The sequence below is a fragment of the Coregonus clupeaformis genome, chromosome 31 (assembly GCF_020615455.1).
Source record: "Coregonus clupeaformis isolate EN_2021a chromosome 31, ASM2061545v1, whole genome shotgun sequence".
Taxonomy (NCBI): Eukaryota; Metazoa; Chordata; class Actinopteri; order Salmoniformes; family Salmonidae; genus Coregonus; species Coregonus clupeaformis.
Genome location: NC_059222.1, coordinates 17,522,710 through 17,544,481, shown reverse-complemented (window position 1 = coordinate 17,544,481; position 21,772 = coordinate 17,522,710). Strand labels below are relative to the sequence as shown.

Below are 21,772 nucleotides of genomic sequence, written 5' to 3'. Positions count from 1 at the left end.
TTATTTGAGACGACTTTACAACCATCAAGATGAATTGTCAGATTTAACAGAAGATCTCTTTGTTTCTTGGGACCTAGAACAAGCATCTCTGTTTTGTCCGAGTTTAAAAGTAGAAAGTTTTCAGCCATCCACTTCCTTATGTCTGAAACACAGGCTTCTAGCGAGGGCAATTTTGGGGCTTCACCATGTTTCATTGAAATGTACAGCTGTGTGTCATCCGCATAGCAGTGAAAGTTAACATTATGTTTTCGAATAACATCCCCAAGAGGTAAAATATATAGTGAAAACAATAGTGGTCCTAAAACGGAACCTTGAGGAACACCGAAATGTACAGTTGATTTGTCGGAGGACAGACCATTCACAGAGACAAACTGATATCTTTCCGACAGGTAAGATCTAAACCAGGCCAGAACTTGTCCGTGTAGACCAATTTGGGTTTCCAGTCTCTCCAAAAGAATGTGGTGATCGATAGTGTCAAAGGCAGCACTAAGGTCTAGTAGCACGAGGACAGATGCAGAGCCTCGGTCTGACGCCATTAAAAGGTCATTTACCACCTTCACAAGTGCAGTCTCAGTGCTATGATGGGGTCTAAAACCAGACTGAAGCATTTCGTATACATTGTTTGTCTTCAGAAAGGCAGTGAGTTGCTGCGCAACAGCTTTTTCTAAAATTTTTGAGAGGAATGGAAGATTCGATATAGGCCGATAGTTTTTTATATTTTCCGGGTCAAGGTTTGGCTTTTTCAAGAGAGGCTTTATCACTGCCACTTTTAGTGAGTTTGGTACACATCCGGTGGATAGAGAGCTGTTTATTATGTTCAACATAGGAGGGCCAAGCACAGGAAGCAGCTCCTTCAGCAGTTTAGTAGGAATAGGATCCAGTATGCAGCTTGAAGGTTTAGAGGCCATGATTATTTTCATCATTGTGTCAAGAGATATAGTACTAAAACACTTAAGTGTCTCTCCCGATCCCAGGCCCTCGCAGAGCTGTGCAGATCCAGGACAGCTAAGCCCTGGAGGAATACGCAGATTCAAAGAGGAGTCCGTAATTTGCTTTCTAATGGTCATGATCTTTTCCTCAAAGAAGTTCATGAATTTATTACTGCTGAAGTGAAAGCCATCCTCTCTTGGGGAATGCTGCTTTTTAGTTAGCTTTGCAACAGTATCAAAAAGAAATTTTGGATTGTTCTTATTTTCCTCGATTAAGTTGGAAAAGTAGGATGATCGAGCAGCAGTGAGGGCTCTTCGGTACTGCACGGTACTGTCTTTCCAAGCTAGTCGGAAGACTTCCAGTTTGGTGTGGCGCCATTTCCGTTCCAATTTCCTGGAAGCTTGCTTCAAAGCTCGGGTATTTTCTGTATACCAGGGAGCTAGTTTCTTATGACAAATGTTTTTCGTTTTTAGGGGTGCAACTGCATCTAGGGTATTGCGCAAGGTTAAATTGAGTTCCTCAGTTAAGTGGTTAACTGATTTTTGTCCTCTGACGTCCTTGGGTAGGCAGAAGGAGTCTGGAAGGGCATCAAGGAATTTTTGTGTTGTCTGAGAATTTATAGCACGACTTTTGATGCTCCTTGGTTGGGGTCTGAGCAGATTATTTGTTGCGATTGCAAACGTAATAAAATGGTGGTCCGATAGTCCAGGATTTTGTGGAAAAACATTAAGATCTACAACATTTATTCCATGGGACAAAACTAGGTCCAGAGTATGACTGCTGATTTTGTACGTTTGCCCACTGACAAAGAAATGATCAGTCTATAATTTTTATGGTAGGTTTATTTGAACAGTGAGAGACAGAATAACAACAGAAAAATCCAGAAAAACGCATGTCAAAAATGTTATAAATTGATTTGCATTTTAATGAGGGAAATAAGTATTTGACCCCCTCTCAATCAGAAAGATTTCTGGCTCCCAGGTGTCTTTTATACAGGTAACGAGCTGAGATTAGGAGCACACTCTTAAAGGGAGTGCTCCTAATCTCAGCTTGTTACCTGTATAAAAGACACCTGTCCACAGAAGCAATCTATCAATCAGATTCCAAACTCTCCACCATGGCCAAGACCAAAGAGCTATCCAAGGATGTCAGGGACAAGATTGTAGACCTACACAAGGCTGGAATGGGCTACAAGACCATCGCCAAGCAGCTTGGTGAGAAGGTGACAACAGTTGGTGCGATTATTCGCAAATGGAAGAAACACAAAAGAACTGTCAATCTCCCTCGGCCTGGGGCTCCATGCAAGATCTCACCTCGTGGAGTTGCAATGATCATGAGAACGGTGAGGAATCAGCCCAGAACTACACGGGAGGATCTTGTCAATGATCTCAAGGCAGCTGGGACCATAGTCACCAAGAAAACAATTGTTAACACACTATGCCGTGAAGGACTGAAATCCTGCAGCGCCCGCAAGGTCCCCCTGCTCAAGAAAGCACATATACATGCCCGTCTGAAGTTTGCCAATGAACATCTGAATGATTCAGAGGAGAACTGGGTGAAAGTGTTGTGGTCAGATGAGACCTAAATTGAGCTTAAATTGGCATCAACTCAACTCGCCGTGTTTGGAGGAGGAGGAATGCTGCCTATGACCCCAAGAACACCATCCCCACCGTCAAACATGGAGGTGGAAACATTATGCTTTGGGGGTGTTTTTCTGCTAAGGGGACAGGACAACTTCACCGCATCAAAGGGACGATGGACGGGGCCATGTACCGTCAAATCTTTGGTGAGAACCTCCTTCCCTCAGCCAGGGCATTGAAAATGGGTCGTGGATGGGTATTCCAGCATGACAATGACCCAAAACACACAGCCAAGGCAACAAAGGAGTGGCTCAAGAAGAAGCACATTAAGGTCCTGGAGTGGCCTAGCCAGTCTCCAGACCTTAATCCCATCTGTGGAGGGAGCTGAAGGTTTGAGTTGCCAAACGTCAGCCTCGAAACCTTAATGACTTGGAGAAGATCTGCAAAGAGGAGTGGGACAAAATCACTCCTGAGATGTGTGCAAACCTGGTGGCCAACTACAAGAAACGTCTGACCTCTGTGATTGCCAACAAGGGTTTTGCCACCAAGTACTAAGTCATGTTTTGCAGAGGGGTCAAATACTTATTTCCCTCATTAAAATGCAAATCAATTTATAACATTTTTGACATGCGTTTTTCTGAATGTTTTTGTTGTTATTCTGTCTCTCACTGTTCAAATAAACCTACCATTAAAATTATAGACTGATCATTTCTTTGTCAGTGGGCAAACATACAAAATCAGCAGGGGATCAAATACTTTTTTCCCTCACTGTACAAGGAGTACTGAGTCAGTGTACTGGGGTACGAGGTAGTTAGGTTGATTGATTGATGTAATATGTACATGTAGGTTTGGTTAGGTGATTGATTGAATGTGATGTAGGTAGGGGGTGAAAAGCAGAAAGTCCGGATAGCCGTTTAACTGTTCAGCAGTCACACGGCTCTTTGATGAGAAATCTGTTAACCTACCCAAGGACTTTTCCAATGCTGTGAGCTGTGGCCTGAACTTCACGGGCTGACTGTTTAATGTTTCAGAAAGGGAAGTAGTGTTACTAGAATAACAGTACTTTTCCTTTCTATCTGATACATTCACATTTATTCCCACCAATTGTATTTGTCACATGCGCCGAATACAACAAGTGAAGACTTTACTGTGAAATGCTTACTTACGAGCCCTTTCCCAACAATGCAGTTAAAAAGTAAGAAAAGTAGCAAATAGATAAAAATAAAATAGTAAATTAATACAATAACACAATAAAATAACAATAACGAGGCTATATATATGCTAAAAAAGTATTTGATCCCCTGCTGATTTTGTACGTTTGCCCACTGACAAAGAAATGATCAGTCTATAATTTGACTGACTGTTTAATGTTTCAGAAAGGGAACTAGTGTTACTAGAATAACAGTACTTTTCCTTTCTCTCTGACACATTCACATGTATTCCCACCATCAGTAAAGGATTGAAAGAAATGAAACTAGCTGATGGGAGCTCGATCTCAGACCTTCCTTACAACATCATTGTGTGTGTGTGTGTGTGTGTGTGTGGACCTCCATACCACATCACTCTTTACAGTGAAGACTCTGTCCGCCAGGCTTTCCACTGCAATCCATTTCACAGGCATCTTGGCTATCCTGCCCTGTCTGTAGTAATCACCACTGTAGATCTTCTTAGACAAGCCGAAGTCTGCCACACACACCGTCATGTCATCACGCAGCCTGTAGGACCAGATCAATCAACCAACCAATCAATCGATAGAACAATCTATCAATTCCACTTACTAGAAACATATCAACGTTGACTAGGCAGGATACAAGCACAGGACAATGTGTCTACATAACAATGACAATATGGCGGACAGCAACCGTGAGTTTCTACTTGAATAAGTTGCCAAAATAGACCACAGTCGTGCATTAACAGTACCAAGGACCAAGGATGGTTAAGCTGCCATACTCTCCGTTTACACCTGAGGTACCTGAGGATCAGAAAACCACCATTTGGCTCATGCAGCGCGGTACATCTCCTTCGCATAGAGTTGATCAGGGAGGCACACTGTTCACAACGTTTACATCAGCGAAACGCTCGCCCACATGATGCCATACATGTGGGTCTGTGGTTGTGAGGCCGGTTGGACGTACTGCCAAATTCTCTAAAACGACGTTGGAGGCGGCTTATGGTAGAGAAATGAACATTCAATTATCTTGCAACAGCTCTGGTGGACATTCCTGCAGTCAGCATGCCAATTGCACGCTCCCTCAAAGCTTGAGACATCTGTGGCATTGTGTTGTGTGACAAAACTTCACATTTTAGAGTGGCCTTTTATTGTCCCCAGGACAAGGTGCACCTGGGTAATGATCATGCTGTTTAATCAGCTTCTTGATATGCCACACCTGTCAGGTGGATGGATTATCTTGGCAAAGGAGAAATGCTCACTAACAAGGATGTTATCAAATTTGTGCACAACATTTGAGAGAAGTAAGCTTTTTGTGCATCTGGGATCTTTTATTTCAGCTTGTTACGGATACAGGTATCCTGTGTCCTGTGTTTTTCCTCTCCTTCTATCCTAATCACAGGTGTCCTGTATGTTCCTGATTGGTGGTCGTTGAGATGTCTGCTGATTGCTAAGGTGGACCAATCAGTGAACATTCCTCTGCATTGCACCACCTGTTGCTGGTTTTTCAATCACACAGCCCATTGTATAAAAACCAGTCAGTTGTGTTGTTAGAGAGAGAGACTATTTCCGTATGTGAGTATGGATACTGTTGTGTCCTGTGAATTGTGTACTCACTAAGTTGCTGGTTACCCTGTTTGGTAATTTTGTTAGACTACTTTTTTGTATGTGAGTAATGGATACTGTGATGTCCTGTGTTTAGAGTACTCACTAATTTGCTGGTTACTCTGTTTGGTAACTTTGTGTGTTTCTGGGAAAAGGGGAAGTTAAGCAAGCTGCCCTTGGGCATACATTACCCGTAGAAAGAACTGTCTATAAACACTAGTTAGACCTGAGCGGACCACCCACTGTATTTTTGTATGAGTAGCAGTAGCTTAGCGGTTCTTGAAGCAGGCAAGATCAGTTTAGGGGTGTTTTACACTATTGTTTCATTTCTTGGGTCCTGCTCAGCCCTTTTTCCCAAACCTTTACCGTGTGTTCACAAATAAACATTTTATGTTTGACGGTAGTTTATGGTTGTCGTGTAGTTTTTCGTTCTCACTGTTCCATGTCATCATCCTAATTTGCATGAATTATGTTACGGGTCTCATGTCCATCCCCCTAGACGTTTAAAGCCACGGGGTTCGTAACACAGCTCATGAAACATGGGACCAATGTTGCGTTTATATTTTTGTTCAGTTTTTATATGGGTGTGTGTGTGTATATACAGCTCTGACCTGAACTTTGTCAAAATGTAAAGATGTAATCACTATGTGTTCAAAACATTAGCAATACCTGCTATTTCCATGACATAGACTGCCCAGGTAAATCTAGGTAAAAGCTATGATCCCTTATTGATGTCACTTGTTAAATCCACTTCAAATCAGTGTAGATGAAGGGGAGGAGACAGGTTAAAGAAGGATTTTTAAGCCTTGAGACAATTGAAACATGGATTGTGTATGTGTGCCATTCAGAGGGTGAATGGGCAAGACAAAATATTAAGTGCCTTTGAAAGGGGTATGGTAGTAAGTGCCAGGCGCACTGTTTTGAGTGTGTCAAGAACTGCAACGCTGCTGGGTTTTTCACGCTCAACAGTTTCCCGTGTGTTTCAAGAATGGTCCACCACCGAAAGGACATCCAGCCAACTTGACACAACTGTGGGAAGCATTGGAGTCAACATGGGCCAGCATCCCTGTGGAACGCTTTTGACACCTTGTAGAGTCCATGCCCGACGAATTGAGGCTGTTCTGAGGGCAAAAGGGGGTGCAACTCAATATTAGGAAGGTGTTTGTAATGTTTTGTATGGCTCTGTTTCAGGTGAAATGTACACCTACATGCAGTTGCGTGCAGCCAAGTCGCGGTGGAGGAAGTTCCGCCCACTGAGGTATTCCATCCCCATGGCGATGTCAATCATAAACTTCAGGAGCGTCTGCGTGGGCAGGAACTGAAAGAAGAAGAAGAAGAAGAAGAAGACATCATGTTCATCATTACAATGTCATTAACCATATTCAGACAAGACAATACTTTTTTCCAAAGTGCTCGTCGGGAACGCATCAGATAGCTCACCAGTGGACAGTCTCCGAGGCGTGAGCGCAGCAGGAAGCTATGGAGGTCTCCATATCTCATGAAGGGCAGGATCACCATGGGCTTGGGAAAGTGACCAGACCCCGCCTCCAGACAAACACCTAACAGGAGCAGGTCAACGTAATACCAGGTAAATACCAGTACATTTTACAAGATCTTTTAGACATCAACTTTTGATCTCTCTTATGTGTATATATGGCTGGATGGAGTGAGTGAGCATGAATCCATCGTTTCTGCATGATGGACCAGGACTGAGCAGGATGGTCTGTGATGGCAGCAAAGAAGACCTACAGTACCTAGCAGCCGGATGACGTTAGGGTGGTCGAAGTCCTTCATACAGGCAGCCTCATTCAGGAACTCCTCTATCTCCCTCTGGGAGAAGTTATCCACTGGAAAACAAAGAGGAGATTAATACAAATTGTATGTGTTATTTAGCCTGGTCTTAGATCTGTTTGCACTGTCTTTCCAACTCCTGCGGTCATTGGCATGCCAACTCCTGCGGTCATATACAGCACAAAAAGATCTGGGACCAGGCTATGTGGAATTCATCAACATTCTAGGATATTACTCAGAGAGTAAGAAGGAGAAAAAAGCTATCTGAATCTGACCTAAATGAATGGGCATTGTTAGATCAGCCCAATTAAAGAAAACAAATAGAGGATGAAGAAGCTCACATTTCATGGTCTTCACAGCCACTTTCTCAGACGTTCCATCCAGTTGTTTCAGATTTCCCTCCACCACAGAGCCAAATTCACCTGGTCAATAAACAATGGGTAACTATAGAGGTAACAGTCAGAAATACAGCTAAATGACAAATAGCAACAAATAAATAACATGTGAAATGTGATTAAGGAGCAGCCACAAAGAAATGAGATGACCAAAAAATTGAAGAAATGACATATGATTAAGAAAAGGTTTTATTCTACCTAATTTATAACACAAATCGCCTCATACTTTTGTGTAATAAATAATCAAATGAATGTCATCCTCACCCTCTCCCAGAATCTTCCCGATGGAAAGCAGGTTTCTCATAATCATGAAGTCCTGTAGTTTGGCTTGGAGTTCATCACTCACACCCAGGTTACCAACTAGAAAGGGAGCAAGAGGGGAAAATATAGCTCCTATTTCTATTATTGAGCAGAATCTGTGGATATAGATTTTCTTCTCTGATATACAGTACCAGTCAAAAGTTTGGACACACCTACTCATTCCAGGGTTTTCCTTTATTTTTTAAAACTATTTTCTAAATTATAGAATAATAGTGAAGACATCAAAACTATGAAATAGCACATATGGAATCATGTAGTAACCAAAAAAGTATTAAACAAATCAAAATATATTTTATATTTGAGATTCTTCAAAGTAGCCACCCTTCGCCTTGATGACAGCTTTGCACACTCTTGGCATTCTCTCAACCAGCTTCACCTGGAATGCTTTTGCAACAGTCTTGAAGGAGTTCCCACATATGCTGAGCACTTGTTGGCTGCTTTTCCCTCACTCTGCGATCCAACTAAACCCAAACCATCTCAATTGGGTTGAGGTCGGGGGATTGTGGAGGCCAGGTCATCTGATGCAGCACTCCATCACTCTCCTTCTTGGTAAAATAGCCATTACACAGCCTGGTGGTGTGTTGGGTCATTGTCCTGTTGAAAAACAAATGATAGTCCCACTAAGCGCAAACCAGATGGGAATGTGTATCGCTGCAGAATGCTAAGGTAGCCATGCTGGTTAAGTGTGCCTTGAATTCTAAATAAATCACTGACAGTGTCACCAGCAAAGCACCCCCACACCTCCTCCTCCATGCTTCACGGTGGGAACCACACATGCGGAGATCATCCGTTCACCTACTCTGCGTCTCACAAAGACACAGTGTTTGGAACCAAAAATCTCAAAATCAGACAGATTTCCACCGGTCTAATGTCTATTGCTTGTGTTTCTTGGCCCAAGCAAGTCTCTTCTTCTTATTGGTGTCCTTTAGTAGTGGTTTCTTTGCAGCAATTCGACCATGAAGGCCTGATTCACGCAGTCTCCTCTGAACAGTTGATGTTGAGATGTGTCTGTTACTTGAACTCTGTGAAGCATTTATTTGGGCTGCAATTTATGAGGCTGGTAACTCTTATGAACATCCTCTGCAGCAGAGGTAACTATGGGTCTTCCTTTCCTGTGGCGGTCCTCATGAGAGCCAGTTTCATCACTGGGGCCAAGCTTCCTGCCATTCAGGACCTCTATACCAGGGGGTGTCAGAGGAAGGTCCTAAAAATGGTCAAAGACTCCAGCCACCCTAGTCATAGACTGTTCTCTCTGCTACTGCACGGCAAGCGGTACCAAAGCGCCAAGTCTAGGTCCAAGAAGCTTCTAAACAGCTTCTACCCTCAAGCCATAAGACTCCTGAACATCTAATCAAATGGCTATGCAGACTATTTGCACCATATTTGATGGTTTTTGCGACTGTACTTGAAGAAACTTTAAAAGTTCTTGAAATTTTCAGGATTGACTGACCTTCATGTCTTAAAGTAATGATGGACTGTTGTTTCTCTTTGCTTATTTGAACTGTTCTTGCCATAATATGGACTTGGTCTTTTACCAAATAGGGCTATCTTCTGTATACCACCCCTACCCTGCCACAACACAACTGATTGGCTCAAACGCATTAAGAAGGAAAGAAATTCCACAAATTAACTTTTAACAAGGCACACCTGTTAATTGAAATGCATTCCAGGTGACTACCTTATGAAGCTGGTTGAGAGAATGCCAAGAGTGTGCAAAGCTGTCAACAAGGCAAAGGGTGGCTACTTTGAAGAATCTCAAATATAAAATATATTTTGATTTGTTTAACACTTTTTTGGTTACTATATGATTCCATATGTGTTATTTCATAGTTTTGATGTCTTCACTATTATTCTACAATGTAGAAAATACTAAAAATAAAGAAAAACCCTTGAATGAGTAGGTGTGTCCAAACTTTTGACTGGTACTGTATGTTAATAGAAACATTAAGGATTAGAGTAGAACACAGTAGAGTAAAGTAGAGCAGAGTAGATTAGATCAGAGTAGAACGTTTATTAACGTACGTGTAATTTCAATGGCTGATCGGTTGTAGGACCTGTGTGGCCTGTACTGAACAATGGGTTGAAGCTTCTCTCCACTTCCAAACATCTGACTGCAGGGGCGCCAGAGAGAAACAAAACAAGTTACTATATACAATTGAGCAGAGTGAGTCACACACTCACTAACACTTTAACAAGAGCTTGCCTCAGAGTTGTAATCACTTGGTTGACGTTAGATTGAGAATTCATCTTGAATCAGGAAGCTAGCTCCATGACCTGATATTTTCCTGCCTCTGGGGGATGAGAGGTTGTCTGCCAGTTTTGAGCATTCTTATCTGTATATCCTGAACGGCAACACTGAGTCACCTCTTTAACATAATGAATTCCAGAACAGAGACAGCAGAAAGGAAAGGAGATGGGTTGTTTTGGTGTTGAGGAGAGGAGAGGAGAGGAGAGGAGAGGAGAGGAGAGGAGAGGAGAGGAGAGGAGAGGAGAGGAGAGGAGAGGAGCAGAGGAGAGAGGAGCAGAGAGGAGTGGTGGAGCAGAGTGGAGAGGATTTTTTTGGTATTTCTTTCCAACACAGCTGGACTACCTCGGTCTTCAGCAGTAAGACCAGGGATGGTTGTGTTCATTAGGCACCAAACAGAAGAAAACAGACAAACAGGGAGGGACTACCTGGGCTTGTCCAATGAGATAGGCCCATTTTAATTTTCTGTTGAAAACACCACCAAGGTCTCACTGCTGATTTAGTCCAGCTGTTTTCTTCCATTTGGTGCCTAATGAACATGAGCCAGTCAGTACAACCTTGGCAGCCTTGACCTCAGCTGCAGCTGTTGTCAGTGATTATGAGGAAACCAGGCTGCTTTATTGACAAGGTATCCGGATGTACTGAGTAACTATACCCCTGCTTCAACAGGAAATATAACCACTTCCACTGACCAATACACCGTTTACCCTCACCAACTTCAGGGATCAAAATGCTGAGTAACTTTTAAATCTGTTGCAACATACAATAGACGCTTCTTACTGATGAAACGGAGTGAAGAAAACCACAAAGGCAAAACAGAATTCACTGGAGAAGCACTGTTGAGGCCCTCTGATCTACTAGGAACAAGTCAAGTACCGGTAAGTTACTTGAGGAAGGAAGACTGAGCTTAGCTACACCGTTTCCCTTGACCAACTTAAGAATCAAGTTACTGCGTGACTTCCAGTACTACAACAATGGACAGCAGCACGGTCAAAGTCAATACACTGGGGTTTAAAGTGATCATGATCAGATCATTAAGGTATTGAGGACACCACTAGCTTAGCGTCAGGAACAAGATAAACCAGATGTTACACAGAGTATTTGGGGTACTGTAGTACATCAATGTGCATCTCCTCCTTGTACATCGTCATACAATTAAGATTTTAATATGTGAAGAAGCATGCAAACTTACCCAAAGTGTGTGTCTAGTATCCTGCCTCTCATGCAGATAGCAGCCCAGAGTACTAGCAGCAGGAGACAGAAGCCACACACCACCCCCAGTATGATGTACACAGAGTCTGATCCTCTAGTGTCTGGACTGGAGGAGGGAGCCAGCGGCCAATCTGGAACACAATAGGCAATCAATCAATGATTGAATCAATCAAACAATGAATCAATCAAATCAAAGTATGATCGATTGATAGAACAGAACACACAAACATGATACAGGCATGATATAAACATGATGTCGACATGATCAAAGTTTCAACTCCCTCAACTGTATGTTGTATTTGTATATGTTTTGCTGTATATGTGTGTGTTCTCAGTTTGTGTGTAATTTTGCTACAACCAAATTGCCCTTGAACACCACCGCAGAAGCTTCACTATTCTGCATCTTCCCAAATAAGTAGCCTAGTTTTGTTGTTTGGCTACTTGAAGAGAACTAGGCAGTGGCGTGTATTCATGGATGCCAAGGGAAGCCAGGCTTCCCCAAAACATTGACCAAAAACAAAAACAAAAAACATACACATAATAATTTATCATCTTTCGTCTCTCTGTGTTTCATAATTTTCCTTCAATTCGGAAGAGGCTGAATGTATCTCACAGGAGAAAGCATCCGAGACAGCAAAACAGCGCCCCTCTGTCTCTGTATGTGTAGCATATCTGATACTGTCTGGTCAAAAAGAATATGACATTGTTGCCGTCCATAGCGTTGAATGCAAGGGAAGCCAGCGAGCATTTGGCCTCCCTTGATAAAAAAAGTCTACAATTAGCCAATCAGCATTGACCTAAACTAAGTTAGCTCAACTGTGAATGGTCCTGGCGCACCAAAAAAAAGACATCAACAGCAAAACGTAATTGACAGAAGAAACTTGAATTGTTGCATCTCATTGTGTCATTGTCCTTTAGTGGCTAGCTAGCTAGCTAAAATTGTCCCTTTCCTAAATTAGCCATGGATGGAGATAGGGATTTGGACTTCTGGTTTTACCTAATTCTCCGCACTGGCAAGTGATTATAACGGTGATTCTGATCCAACCATAAATTCATACATTGCGCCCCTGGCCTGAGAGGATGGAAGTTCAATATGTAGCTATGTAGTAGGCTAATGTTAATTAGCTGGCTCATCGTTGCGCATGAAAGGAAGTTTGGCTAGCGAGCAAGCATTTTAGCTAGGTAGCCTAGGACAACAAAAACTAAAAGCGTGTACTGTATGACAGAGTGATAGACCGTTTCGTCAACATGAAAGAGAGGAGGATGGCATTGGCGTTTCTCTACAAGTAGGGTGAGTCAACAACTTTCACCCATGCGCGCACACACACACACACATTTTTACATTTACATTTTAGTCATTTAGCAGACGCTCTTATCCAGAGCGACTTACAGTTAGTGAGTGCATACATTTACACACACACACACACACACACACACACACACACACAGAAATCAGAACCTTGGACAGTCACATGATATTTAGCTTGCATTGATTGGACTAAAATGTTTTTGGTATCTTTTAGTTGTCACTGTATTAGACTAAGCAGAGGTGATTTGATGATGTTGAAATGTTGAAGTACTAGACCACTGCACCACTCGGGAGGCTAGGGTGAGTCAACAACTTAAGTAGTACTTTAAAGTATTTTTACTTAAGTACTTTACATCACTTGATTTTACCCACACACCTCTACTGGAACTAGGGCCTATGACTCGCAGCCCACCTCTTCCAATGCATTGTGGAAAAGTGTGCATCGAATTCTACTAGATGAAGAGTCTAAATTAGTACAACATCCTGGCATTTAAACCATACTCAATTTTCAAAAATGCACATACTGTAAAACGTTCTATTTTCGCATACTGAGAATGCGTCATGCGCGATTGCGTTGTTTCACGTTATTGGTTAATTTCAGTAGCACATCCCCACATCTGATTACCGGCTGTTGTCAAAGCCGAAATGAGTATGACATCCAGAAATTTAAAGTATACTAGATTTTAGAAACGTCACATACTATAAAACTTTATTTTTATCGCATACTTATCTGGCCTACTATTTAGGATGCAAGTATGGGTATTCAGACATGGCCAGGTTAAATATCTACTTGCGGTTGTTGACATGCTTATGTACTTCAATATGTATGAAGGTATTAGGATTAGGAGCTACTTATGTAGTGCGGTCTACTCACTGTTCTCTGGTACGAAGATCCCGACCGCTGGACTGAGCATGCCACGCCCAGCCTGAGTACAAGCAGCTACCTGAACACTGTATGTAGTGTTGAACTCCTGTAGGGCCACCGCAGCAGTGTTGGAGGAGCTGCGGATCTGAGGAACACAACAGCATGTTAGAGAGATCATGGTTATACTCAGCAGTTTACAATCATATATCAGTGTTTCTCAAACACACCTATTCAACAGACGCTTATAAGAAATCTGGCTATGCCCGCCGACGAACCATCAAACAGGCGTCAATACAGGACAATACAGGACTAAGATTGAATCGTACTACACTGGCTACGACGCTCGTCGGATGTGGCAGGGCTTGCAAACTATTACGGGCTGCAAAGGGAAGCACAGCCACGAGCTGCCCACTGACACGAGCCTATCAGACGAGCTAAATTACTTCTATGCTCGCTTCGAGGCAAGCAACACTGAAGCATGCAAGAGAGCATCAGCTGTTCCGGACGACTGTGTGATCACGCTCTCCGTAGCCGATGTGAGTAAGACCTTTAAACAGGTCAACATTCACAAGGCCGCAGGGCCAGACGGATTACCAGGACGTGTACTCCGAGCATGTGCTGACCAACTGGCAAGTGTCTTCACTGACATTTTCAACCTGTCCCTGACTGAGTCTGTAATACCAACATGTTTCAAGCAGACCACCATAGTCCCTGTGCCCAAGAACACTAAATGACTACTGACCCGTAGCACTCACGCATGTAGCCATGAAGTGCTTTGAAAGGCTGATCATGGCTCACATCAACACCATTATCCCAGAGACCCTAGACCCACTTCAATTTGCATACCGCCCCAACAGATCCACAGATGATGCAATCTCTATTGCACTCCACACTGCCCTTTCCCACTTGGACAAAAGGAACACCTACGTGAGAATGCTATTCATTGACTACAGCTCAGCGTTCAACACCATAGTGCCCTCAAAGCTCATCACTAAGCTAAGGACCATGGGACTAAACACTTCCCTCTGCAACTGGATCCTGGACTTCCAGACGGGCCGCCCCCAGGTGTTAAGGGTAGGTAACAACACATCTGCCACGCTGATCCTCAACACGGGGGCCCCTCAGGGGTGCGTGCTCAGTCCCCTCCTGTACTCCCTGTTCACCCATGACTGCATGGCCAAGCACGACTCCAACACCATCATTAAGTTTGCCGATGACACAACAGTGGTAGGCCTGATCACCGACAACAATGAGACAGCCTATAGGGAGGAGGTCAGAGATCTGTCCGTGTGATGCCAGGATAACAACCTCTCTCTCAACGTGATCAAGACAAAGGAGATGGTTGTGGACTACATGTAAAGGAGGACAGAGCAAGCCCCCATTCTCATCGACGGGGCTGTAGTGGAGCAGGTTGAGAGCTTCAAGTTCCTTGGTGTCCACATCACCAACAAACTATCATGGTCCAAACACACCAAGACAGTCGTGAAGAGGGCCCGACAAAGCCTATTCCCCCTCAGGAGACTGAAAAGATTTAGCATGGGTCCTTAACAGCTGCACCATCGAGAGCATCGTGACTGGTTGCATCACCGCCTGGTATGGCAACTGCTCGGCCTACAACCGCAAGGCACTACAGAGGGTAGTGCGTTCGGCCCAGTACATCACTGGGGCCAAGCTTCCTGCCATCCAGGACCTCTATACCAGGCGGTGTCAGAGGAAGGCCCTAAAAATTGCCAAAGACTCCAGCCACCCTAGACATAGACTGTTCTCTCTGCTACCGCACGGCAAGTGGTACCGGAGCGTCAAGTCTAGGTCCAAAAGGCTTCTTAACAGCTTCTACCTCCAAGCCATAAGACTGCTGAACAATTAATCAAATGGCTACCCGGACTATTTGCATTGTCCTCCCCCCACCCCACCCCCTCTTTTTACGCTGCTGCTACTCTCTGTTTATTATCTATGCATAGTCACTCTACCTCTACCTACATGTACACATTACCTCAATTACCTCGACTAACCTGTGCCCCCGCACATTGACTCTGTACCGGTACCCCCTGTATATAGCCTCGCTAATGTTATTTTACTGCTGCTCTTTAGTTATTTGTTATTTTTCAATGTTTCTTCTTTTATTTTATTTTTACTTAGCCCTTATTTTTCTTAAACTGCATTGTTGGTTAAGGGCTTGTAAGTAAGCATTTCACTGTAAGGTCTACACCTGTTGTATTCGGCGCATGTGGCAAATAAAAATTGATTTAATTTGATCAACACTTACCACTAATCAACTCATCATCAAACCTTTGATTAGTGGAATCAGATGTGTAGTGCTAGGGCAAAAACTAAAATGTCTTCCCAGGAATTAAGAAACACTGTTATAGATACAGAGGTAGGATCTTAATTTGAGCCAGTTTGCTACAGCAGAAAAATTATCCTGCAGCAACAGGAAATGTTAATTATTATGTGGATTATAATCAATGGTTATTTTTTCTTGGGGTTGATGTATTTTTTGTTACGGCAAATCAAGTCTGACTTTTTAAAGTGGAAATTACAAACTTTAGAAGCCTTTTTAAACCTTGAATACACTACAAGTTTGCATTTGCTGCTGTGCATAAAAATTATCAGCAACAAAAGACTAATCAAATTAAGATGCTACATCTGTAGTCTTATCATGTCATGATATATTGCTTGCTTGTTTTTTGCTCTAGATGCGCTTTGAGATTCTATGAAAATACTATAGAAGTTTAATAAATAATAATAATAATTATTATTATATGATAGCAAATAATTTACCAATGTAAAACTACAATCTGAACATCACCCAGTAACAGATGGACACCTGGGGAAATTGTCTGTTGTACATACTGTATGCCATTTTTGGATTATAGTGTTTGTAGTGGTCCCTTGAAGTTAATGATTATCTGTGTGAAGTCAAAGCCAGGGAATGATGTTAACCAAATACTATGTAACATTGAAATATATTTGTACTTGTAACCAAAACATTTTTTTGTGTCAAGTAATAGCTGAGCCATTCTGGATGTTTCTAGCTCTGCTAACACTGGGAAGCTGAGAAAAGAGTTTCACACTCAAGAGTTTCAGCAGAGCTCTTATAAAGGGGAAGAAATCAAAGCTTTCTTGACAGGCAGGCTGGTATGTGGACTTGGGGTGAATCCCAAATCACACCCTATTCCTATTCCCTATGTAGTGCACTTCTTTTGACCAGGGCCCATAGGGCTCTGGTCAAGAGTAGTGCACTTAATAGGGAATATGTTACCATTTGGGGCTCAGACATGATCAGCATGGTGTTTACAGAGAGCTGAGAGGGGGATTGTTGGGGAACATGTGACAGTGGACAAGGCCCTTGGTTGCACAACACCACCGCATGGCAACATCTGGGGTTCCTCTCTCACTAGCTAACATGCTGACAGTGGGACTGGCGGCCTGGAAAAACATGGAAGTCACACAGACACATTGTGTACTCTCTCTATGACAACATTTCACACCAGGACTTTTATTTTGGAAACTAAAACTGAACTAGCTAACATGCCGACAGTGTGACTGGTCTGCTGGCCAAAGGCACAGAAAACACACACAAGTTGTACTATGTCACTGACCAAAAACATCTATTATATGTCTAAAAATAGCAATTATACTGTAGCTTGTTGATAGAATAGAGTGGCGTCGAGCAGAGCAGGGTAGAGCAGGGTAGAGTAGAGTACAGTTGAGTAGAGTAGGGTTGAGTAGAGCAGAGCAGAGTAGGGTTCAGTAGAGTAGAGCAGGGTTCAGTAGAGTAGAGTAGAGTTGAGTAGAGTAGTGTATAATAGAGCAGAATAGAGTAGGGTTGAGTAGAGCAGAGTAAAGTAGAATATACAACGGATTGGTCTAATCCTGAATGCTGATTGGTTAAAACCGCATTCCAGCCGATGTCTATTCCACAAGTTACCACCAACTAAATCTATTACGTTAAAATGCCTATTTACACTGTTCCATCTGACTTTATAAACTTGATCTCCACTATAAAAAGCATCTAGACATTATCTCACATTTCTTTTTGACTAACATTTAGTTTTCAACAGCGGAGATTTGTATAAACCTTGCTGTCGTGTCTCTCCAACATTTGCAACATTGTTTCAATATTCAAATTCGATCTCCTGCTGTCCCATAGTATTGAACGTGTCGGGAGTCGGGACGAGACAGAAAGGCAGACAGCGTTTCTCAGCCGGTCAAAATCATGAATCAGTTGGCATAATTTCTATGGATATATATTTTTAAAAATCGATTGAAAAAAGGTACAACGAAACGCAGCTAATTTGCAGTCTTTCCAGCTTCAGTTTGAAGTGATTGTGTTACTGTAGCTGTGTTGTTGGCTAGCTCCTCTGAACAACCGTGTGCTGACGAGTTATGGACGTGACTGTAAATTAGCCGTAGTTGGCTAGCTAGCAAGCAAGGGATAAGAACGTTGCCAGCCAGTATGGCAATGGAACATTTACAACAAATGACTAGGTCAGTGTTTGTTGGATATATTGGCACGGCTTGTCGGTCCTCGACTTCGTCTCGGGCCTAACAACACCCGTGCCAATATATCCAACAACCGGCTTCTCTGGCATTATTACTTAAGTAGAGTAGGATTGAGTAGAGTAGGATCGAGTAGAGTAGAGTAGAGTAGGGTTCAGTAGAGTAGAGTAGGGTTGAGTAGAGTACACTCTTAGAAAAAAAAAAGTGCCATCTAGAACCTAAAAGGGTTCTTCGGCTGTCCCCATAGGAGAACCCTTTTTGGTTGCAGGTAGAACTCTTTCGGTTCCAAGTAGGACCCTTTTGAATTCCATGTAGAACCCGTTCCACAGAGAGTTATAAATGGAACCCAAAATAGTTATACCTGGAACCAAAAAGGGTTCTCCTATGGGGAAAGCTGAAGAACCCTTTTGGAACCCTTTTTTCTAAGAGTGTTGAGTAGAGTAAAGTAGAGTTGAGTAGAGTAGGGTTGAGTTGAGTAGAGTAGGTTTGAGTAGAGTAGAGTAGGATTGAGTAGAGTAAAGTAAAGTAGAATTGAGTAGAGTAGGGTTGAGTAGAGTTGAGTAGGTTTGAGTAGAGTAGAGTAGAGTAGGGTTGAGTAGGATTGAGTAGAGTAGAGTAGAAAAGTAGAATAGTAGAATAAGTTAGGTGTCTTTGTAAGGTGTTTTTGTGAATCCCTCTGTGAATCACTCTGTAAATGACTCTCTTGAACAACACAGCAGTTTGGCTGGTGAAACAGCTGAACAGCTGAGGATACAGGCGCTGGTTCTCACACACACTTACATACACACACACAAGAATTCTCACACACACACACACACACACACACACACACTTCCAGTCACTGATATGTGAATGTTGTTTCTGACCAAGCCTTTGTGTGATGATGACATCATGCAGCCAGTGTTTGACTGGACAGGACCCACATGGGTTATTATACATATCCCTTCATTCACTGGTGTTGTTACAAAGCCATTGTGTGTGGTGATGTGTGATGACGTCAAACTTTGACTGGACAGGGCACATGGTTATTACACATGTATATCTCTGTTTGAGTCCCTATGTAGTGCATTACTTCTAACCAGAGCCCTATGGGACACACTTAGGGCTATGCACTAAATAGAGCAGCCTTTCCTAAGCTTTGATTATTTGAATCAGCTGTGTAGTGTAATGGCAAAAACCAAAACGTTCACCCCTTGGGGTCACCAGGACTGAGTTGGGGATTAGAGAACAGGGTGCCATTTGGGACACAGTCCCTATCTATCTAATGTATTAATTTTCCGTTCACTCCACCAACCAATGACCCATGACTCAGACAGGGACACACATTGCTACACACAGGAGAGTTTACTGTTGACTCAACGGTAGAGAGAAACCCTTTAGTTCAGGACAGAGAATAGGGAAGTTGACCGTCTGTTTTGGTAGAAAGGAACAAGGTCAGAGGCAGGACCAACAATCCACCACATCTCACACACACACACAAACACACACACCACCTGATGAACAAACTGACGGACTATAAATCATATGAACATCTCAGTTCTCAAATCTTGGTACCGAAATCTCAGTATGAAACTGACATTGTTAATATTGAAAGTGCAACACAACCTTTTACAGTAGGCCATCTCAAGTTTCTGCTATTCTAGATCTCACAGAGGCATGGATGAATCAATAGAATAGAATAGAATAAAATATAATTGTTTTTTGAGACCCATGGGGAGATGGACTCAGTGATTGAGAGAGGCAGTGAGCGCCATAGAAAAAGAATGAAAACGTCCGTTCTAATAATCATATTTCTAGGGTGATAGCATCAATGTCTTCCAGGTTCCAGGTGGAGACTCACCTTGTTGACCCGCGTCCCATATGTGACGATGACATCATAACCCGTGAGGATTCCATTGACCCTATCCGGGGGCGGGTCCTTCCATCGGATCACCAGCATTGACTCGTTTAGCATAACAGTCAGGTTACGGGGGTAGACTGACGGTACTGGAGTAACAAAGGGAAGGGAAAGAGAGGGTCACACTCAAATATGATCTTCAATCTTGGAATCTGTGATAATACTCAAATAGAGCTCACATACTACTTTTGCCAAACTCTGGCACATTCGCATTGATGTGAACACTGAAATGTTGATTAATGTGCACGGTCCTTCACGGTTACATCAACATTTTTATATAGGTGGTAATGAAACAAATAATAATAATTTTCGATATGTCTAGTCGTCAAAGAAAATGATTGAGATGAGGCCACATTCGGGTCAACCACTTCTGATGTTTCCCACAGCATGGAAAGATTTCTGTCCGATCTGTAGACTAAAATATCCCCCACAGCGGCTTCAGTTTAGAGAGGAAGTCAGAAGCAGCCCCACCCCGTACTCTACCAACTGCATGCTTTCTCCAGCCCCACCCCGTACTCTACCAACTGCATGCTTTCTCCAGCCCCACCCCGTACTCTACCAACTGCATGCTTTCTCCAGCCCCACCCCGTACTCTACCAACTGCATGCTTTCTCCAGCCCCACCCCGTACTCTACCAACTGCATGCTTTCTCCAGCCCCACCCCGTACTCTACCAACTGCATGCTTTCTCCAGCCCCACCCCGTACTCTACCAACTGCATGCTTTCTCCAGCCCCACCCCGTACTCTACCAACTGCATGCTTTCTCCAGCCCCACCCCGTACTCTACCAACTGCATGCTTTCTCCAGCCCCACCCCGTACTCTACCAACTGCATGCTTTCTCCAGCCCCACCCCGTACTCTACCAACTGCATGCTTTCTCCAGCCCCACCCCGTACTCTACCAACTGCATGCTTTCTCCAGCCCCACCCCGTACTCTACCAACTGCATGCTTTCTCCAGCCCCACCCCGTACTCTACCAACTGCATGCTTTCTCCAGCCCCACCCCGTACTCTACCAACTGCATGCTTTCTCCAGCCCCACCCCGTACTCTACCAACTGCATGCTTTCTCCAGCCCCACCCCGTACTCTACCAACTGCATGCTTTCTCCAGCCCCACCCCGTACTCTACCAACTGCATGCTTTCTCCAGCCCCACCCCGTACTCTACCAACTGCATGCTTTCTCCAGCCCCACCCCGTACTCTACCAACTGCATGCTTTCTCCAGCCCCACCCCGTACTCTACCAACTGCATGCTTTCTCCAGCCCCACCCCGTACTCTACCAACTGCATGCTTTCTCCAGCCCCACCCCGTACTCTACCAACTGCATGCTTTCTCCATGAGACCACTCCTGCTTTTGCTTCCTATGTGGCCTCTCAGGAAGATATACAAAGAAAATATAACAGACATACAGTGCCTTGCAAAAGTATTCACCCCCCTTGGCGTTTTTTCCTATTTTGTTGCATTACATCCTGTAATTTAAATGGATTTTTATTTGGATTTCATGTAATGGACATACACAAAATAGTCAAAATTGGTGAAGTGAAATGAAAAAAATTACGGAAAAGTGGTGTGCATATGTATTCACCCCCTTTGCTATGAAGCCCCTAAATAAGTTCTGGTGCAACCAATTACCTTCAGAAGTCACATAATTAGTTAAATAAAGTCCACCTGTGTGCAATCTAAGTGTCACATGATCTGTCACATGATCTCAGTATATATACAGCTGTTCTGAAAGGCCCCAGAGTCTGCAACACCACTAAGCAAGGGGCACCACCAAGCAAGCGGCACCATGAAGACCAAGGAGCTCTCCAAACAGGTCAGGGACAAAGTTGTGGAGAAGTACAGATCAGGGTTGGGTAAAAAATGTTTTATCAAAAACTTTGAACATCCCACGGAGCACCATTAAATCCATTATTAAAAAATGGAAAGAATATGGCACTACAACAAACC

At 43.2% G+C, this 21,772-nt stretch overlaps 1 protein-coding gene across 1 annotated transcript in view; it reads right to left on the bottom strand.

The window, feature by feature from the left end:
* The window catches only part of LOC121547668 (tyrosine-protein kinase Mer), a 52,617-nt gene that overhangs the window by 8,855 nt on the left and 21,990 nt on the right, over positions 1 to 21,772 (bottom strand). Inside the window, exons 9-18 of the mRNA XM_041859042.1 lie at positions 19,765 to 19,910; positions 13,431 to 13,566; positions 11,228 to 11,378; positions 9,813 to 9,901; positions 7,734 to 7,829; positions 7,416 to 7,496; positions 7,038 to 7,130; positions 6,724 to 6,842; positions 6,492 to 6,601; positions 4,066 to 4,225 (exon numbers count right to left, since the gene is read on the bottom strand). Coding sequence (XP_041714976.1) covers positions 4,066 to 4,225; positions 6,492 to 6,601; positions 6,724 to 6,842; positions 7,038 to 7,130; positions 7,416 to 7,496; positions 7,734 to 7,829; positions 9,813 to 9,901; positions 11,228 to 11,378; positions 13,431 to 13,566; positions 19,765 to 19,910 — 1,181 coding nt within the window. The remainder of the gene's footprint in view (positions 1 to 4,065; positions 4,226 to 6,491; positions 6,602 to 6,723; positions 6,843 to 7,037; positions 7,131 to 7,415; positions 7,497 to 7,733; positions 7,830 to 9,812; positions 9,902 to 11,227; positions 11,379 to 13,430; positions 13,567 to 19,764; positions 19,911 to 21,772) is intronic.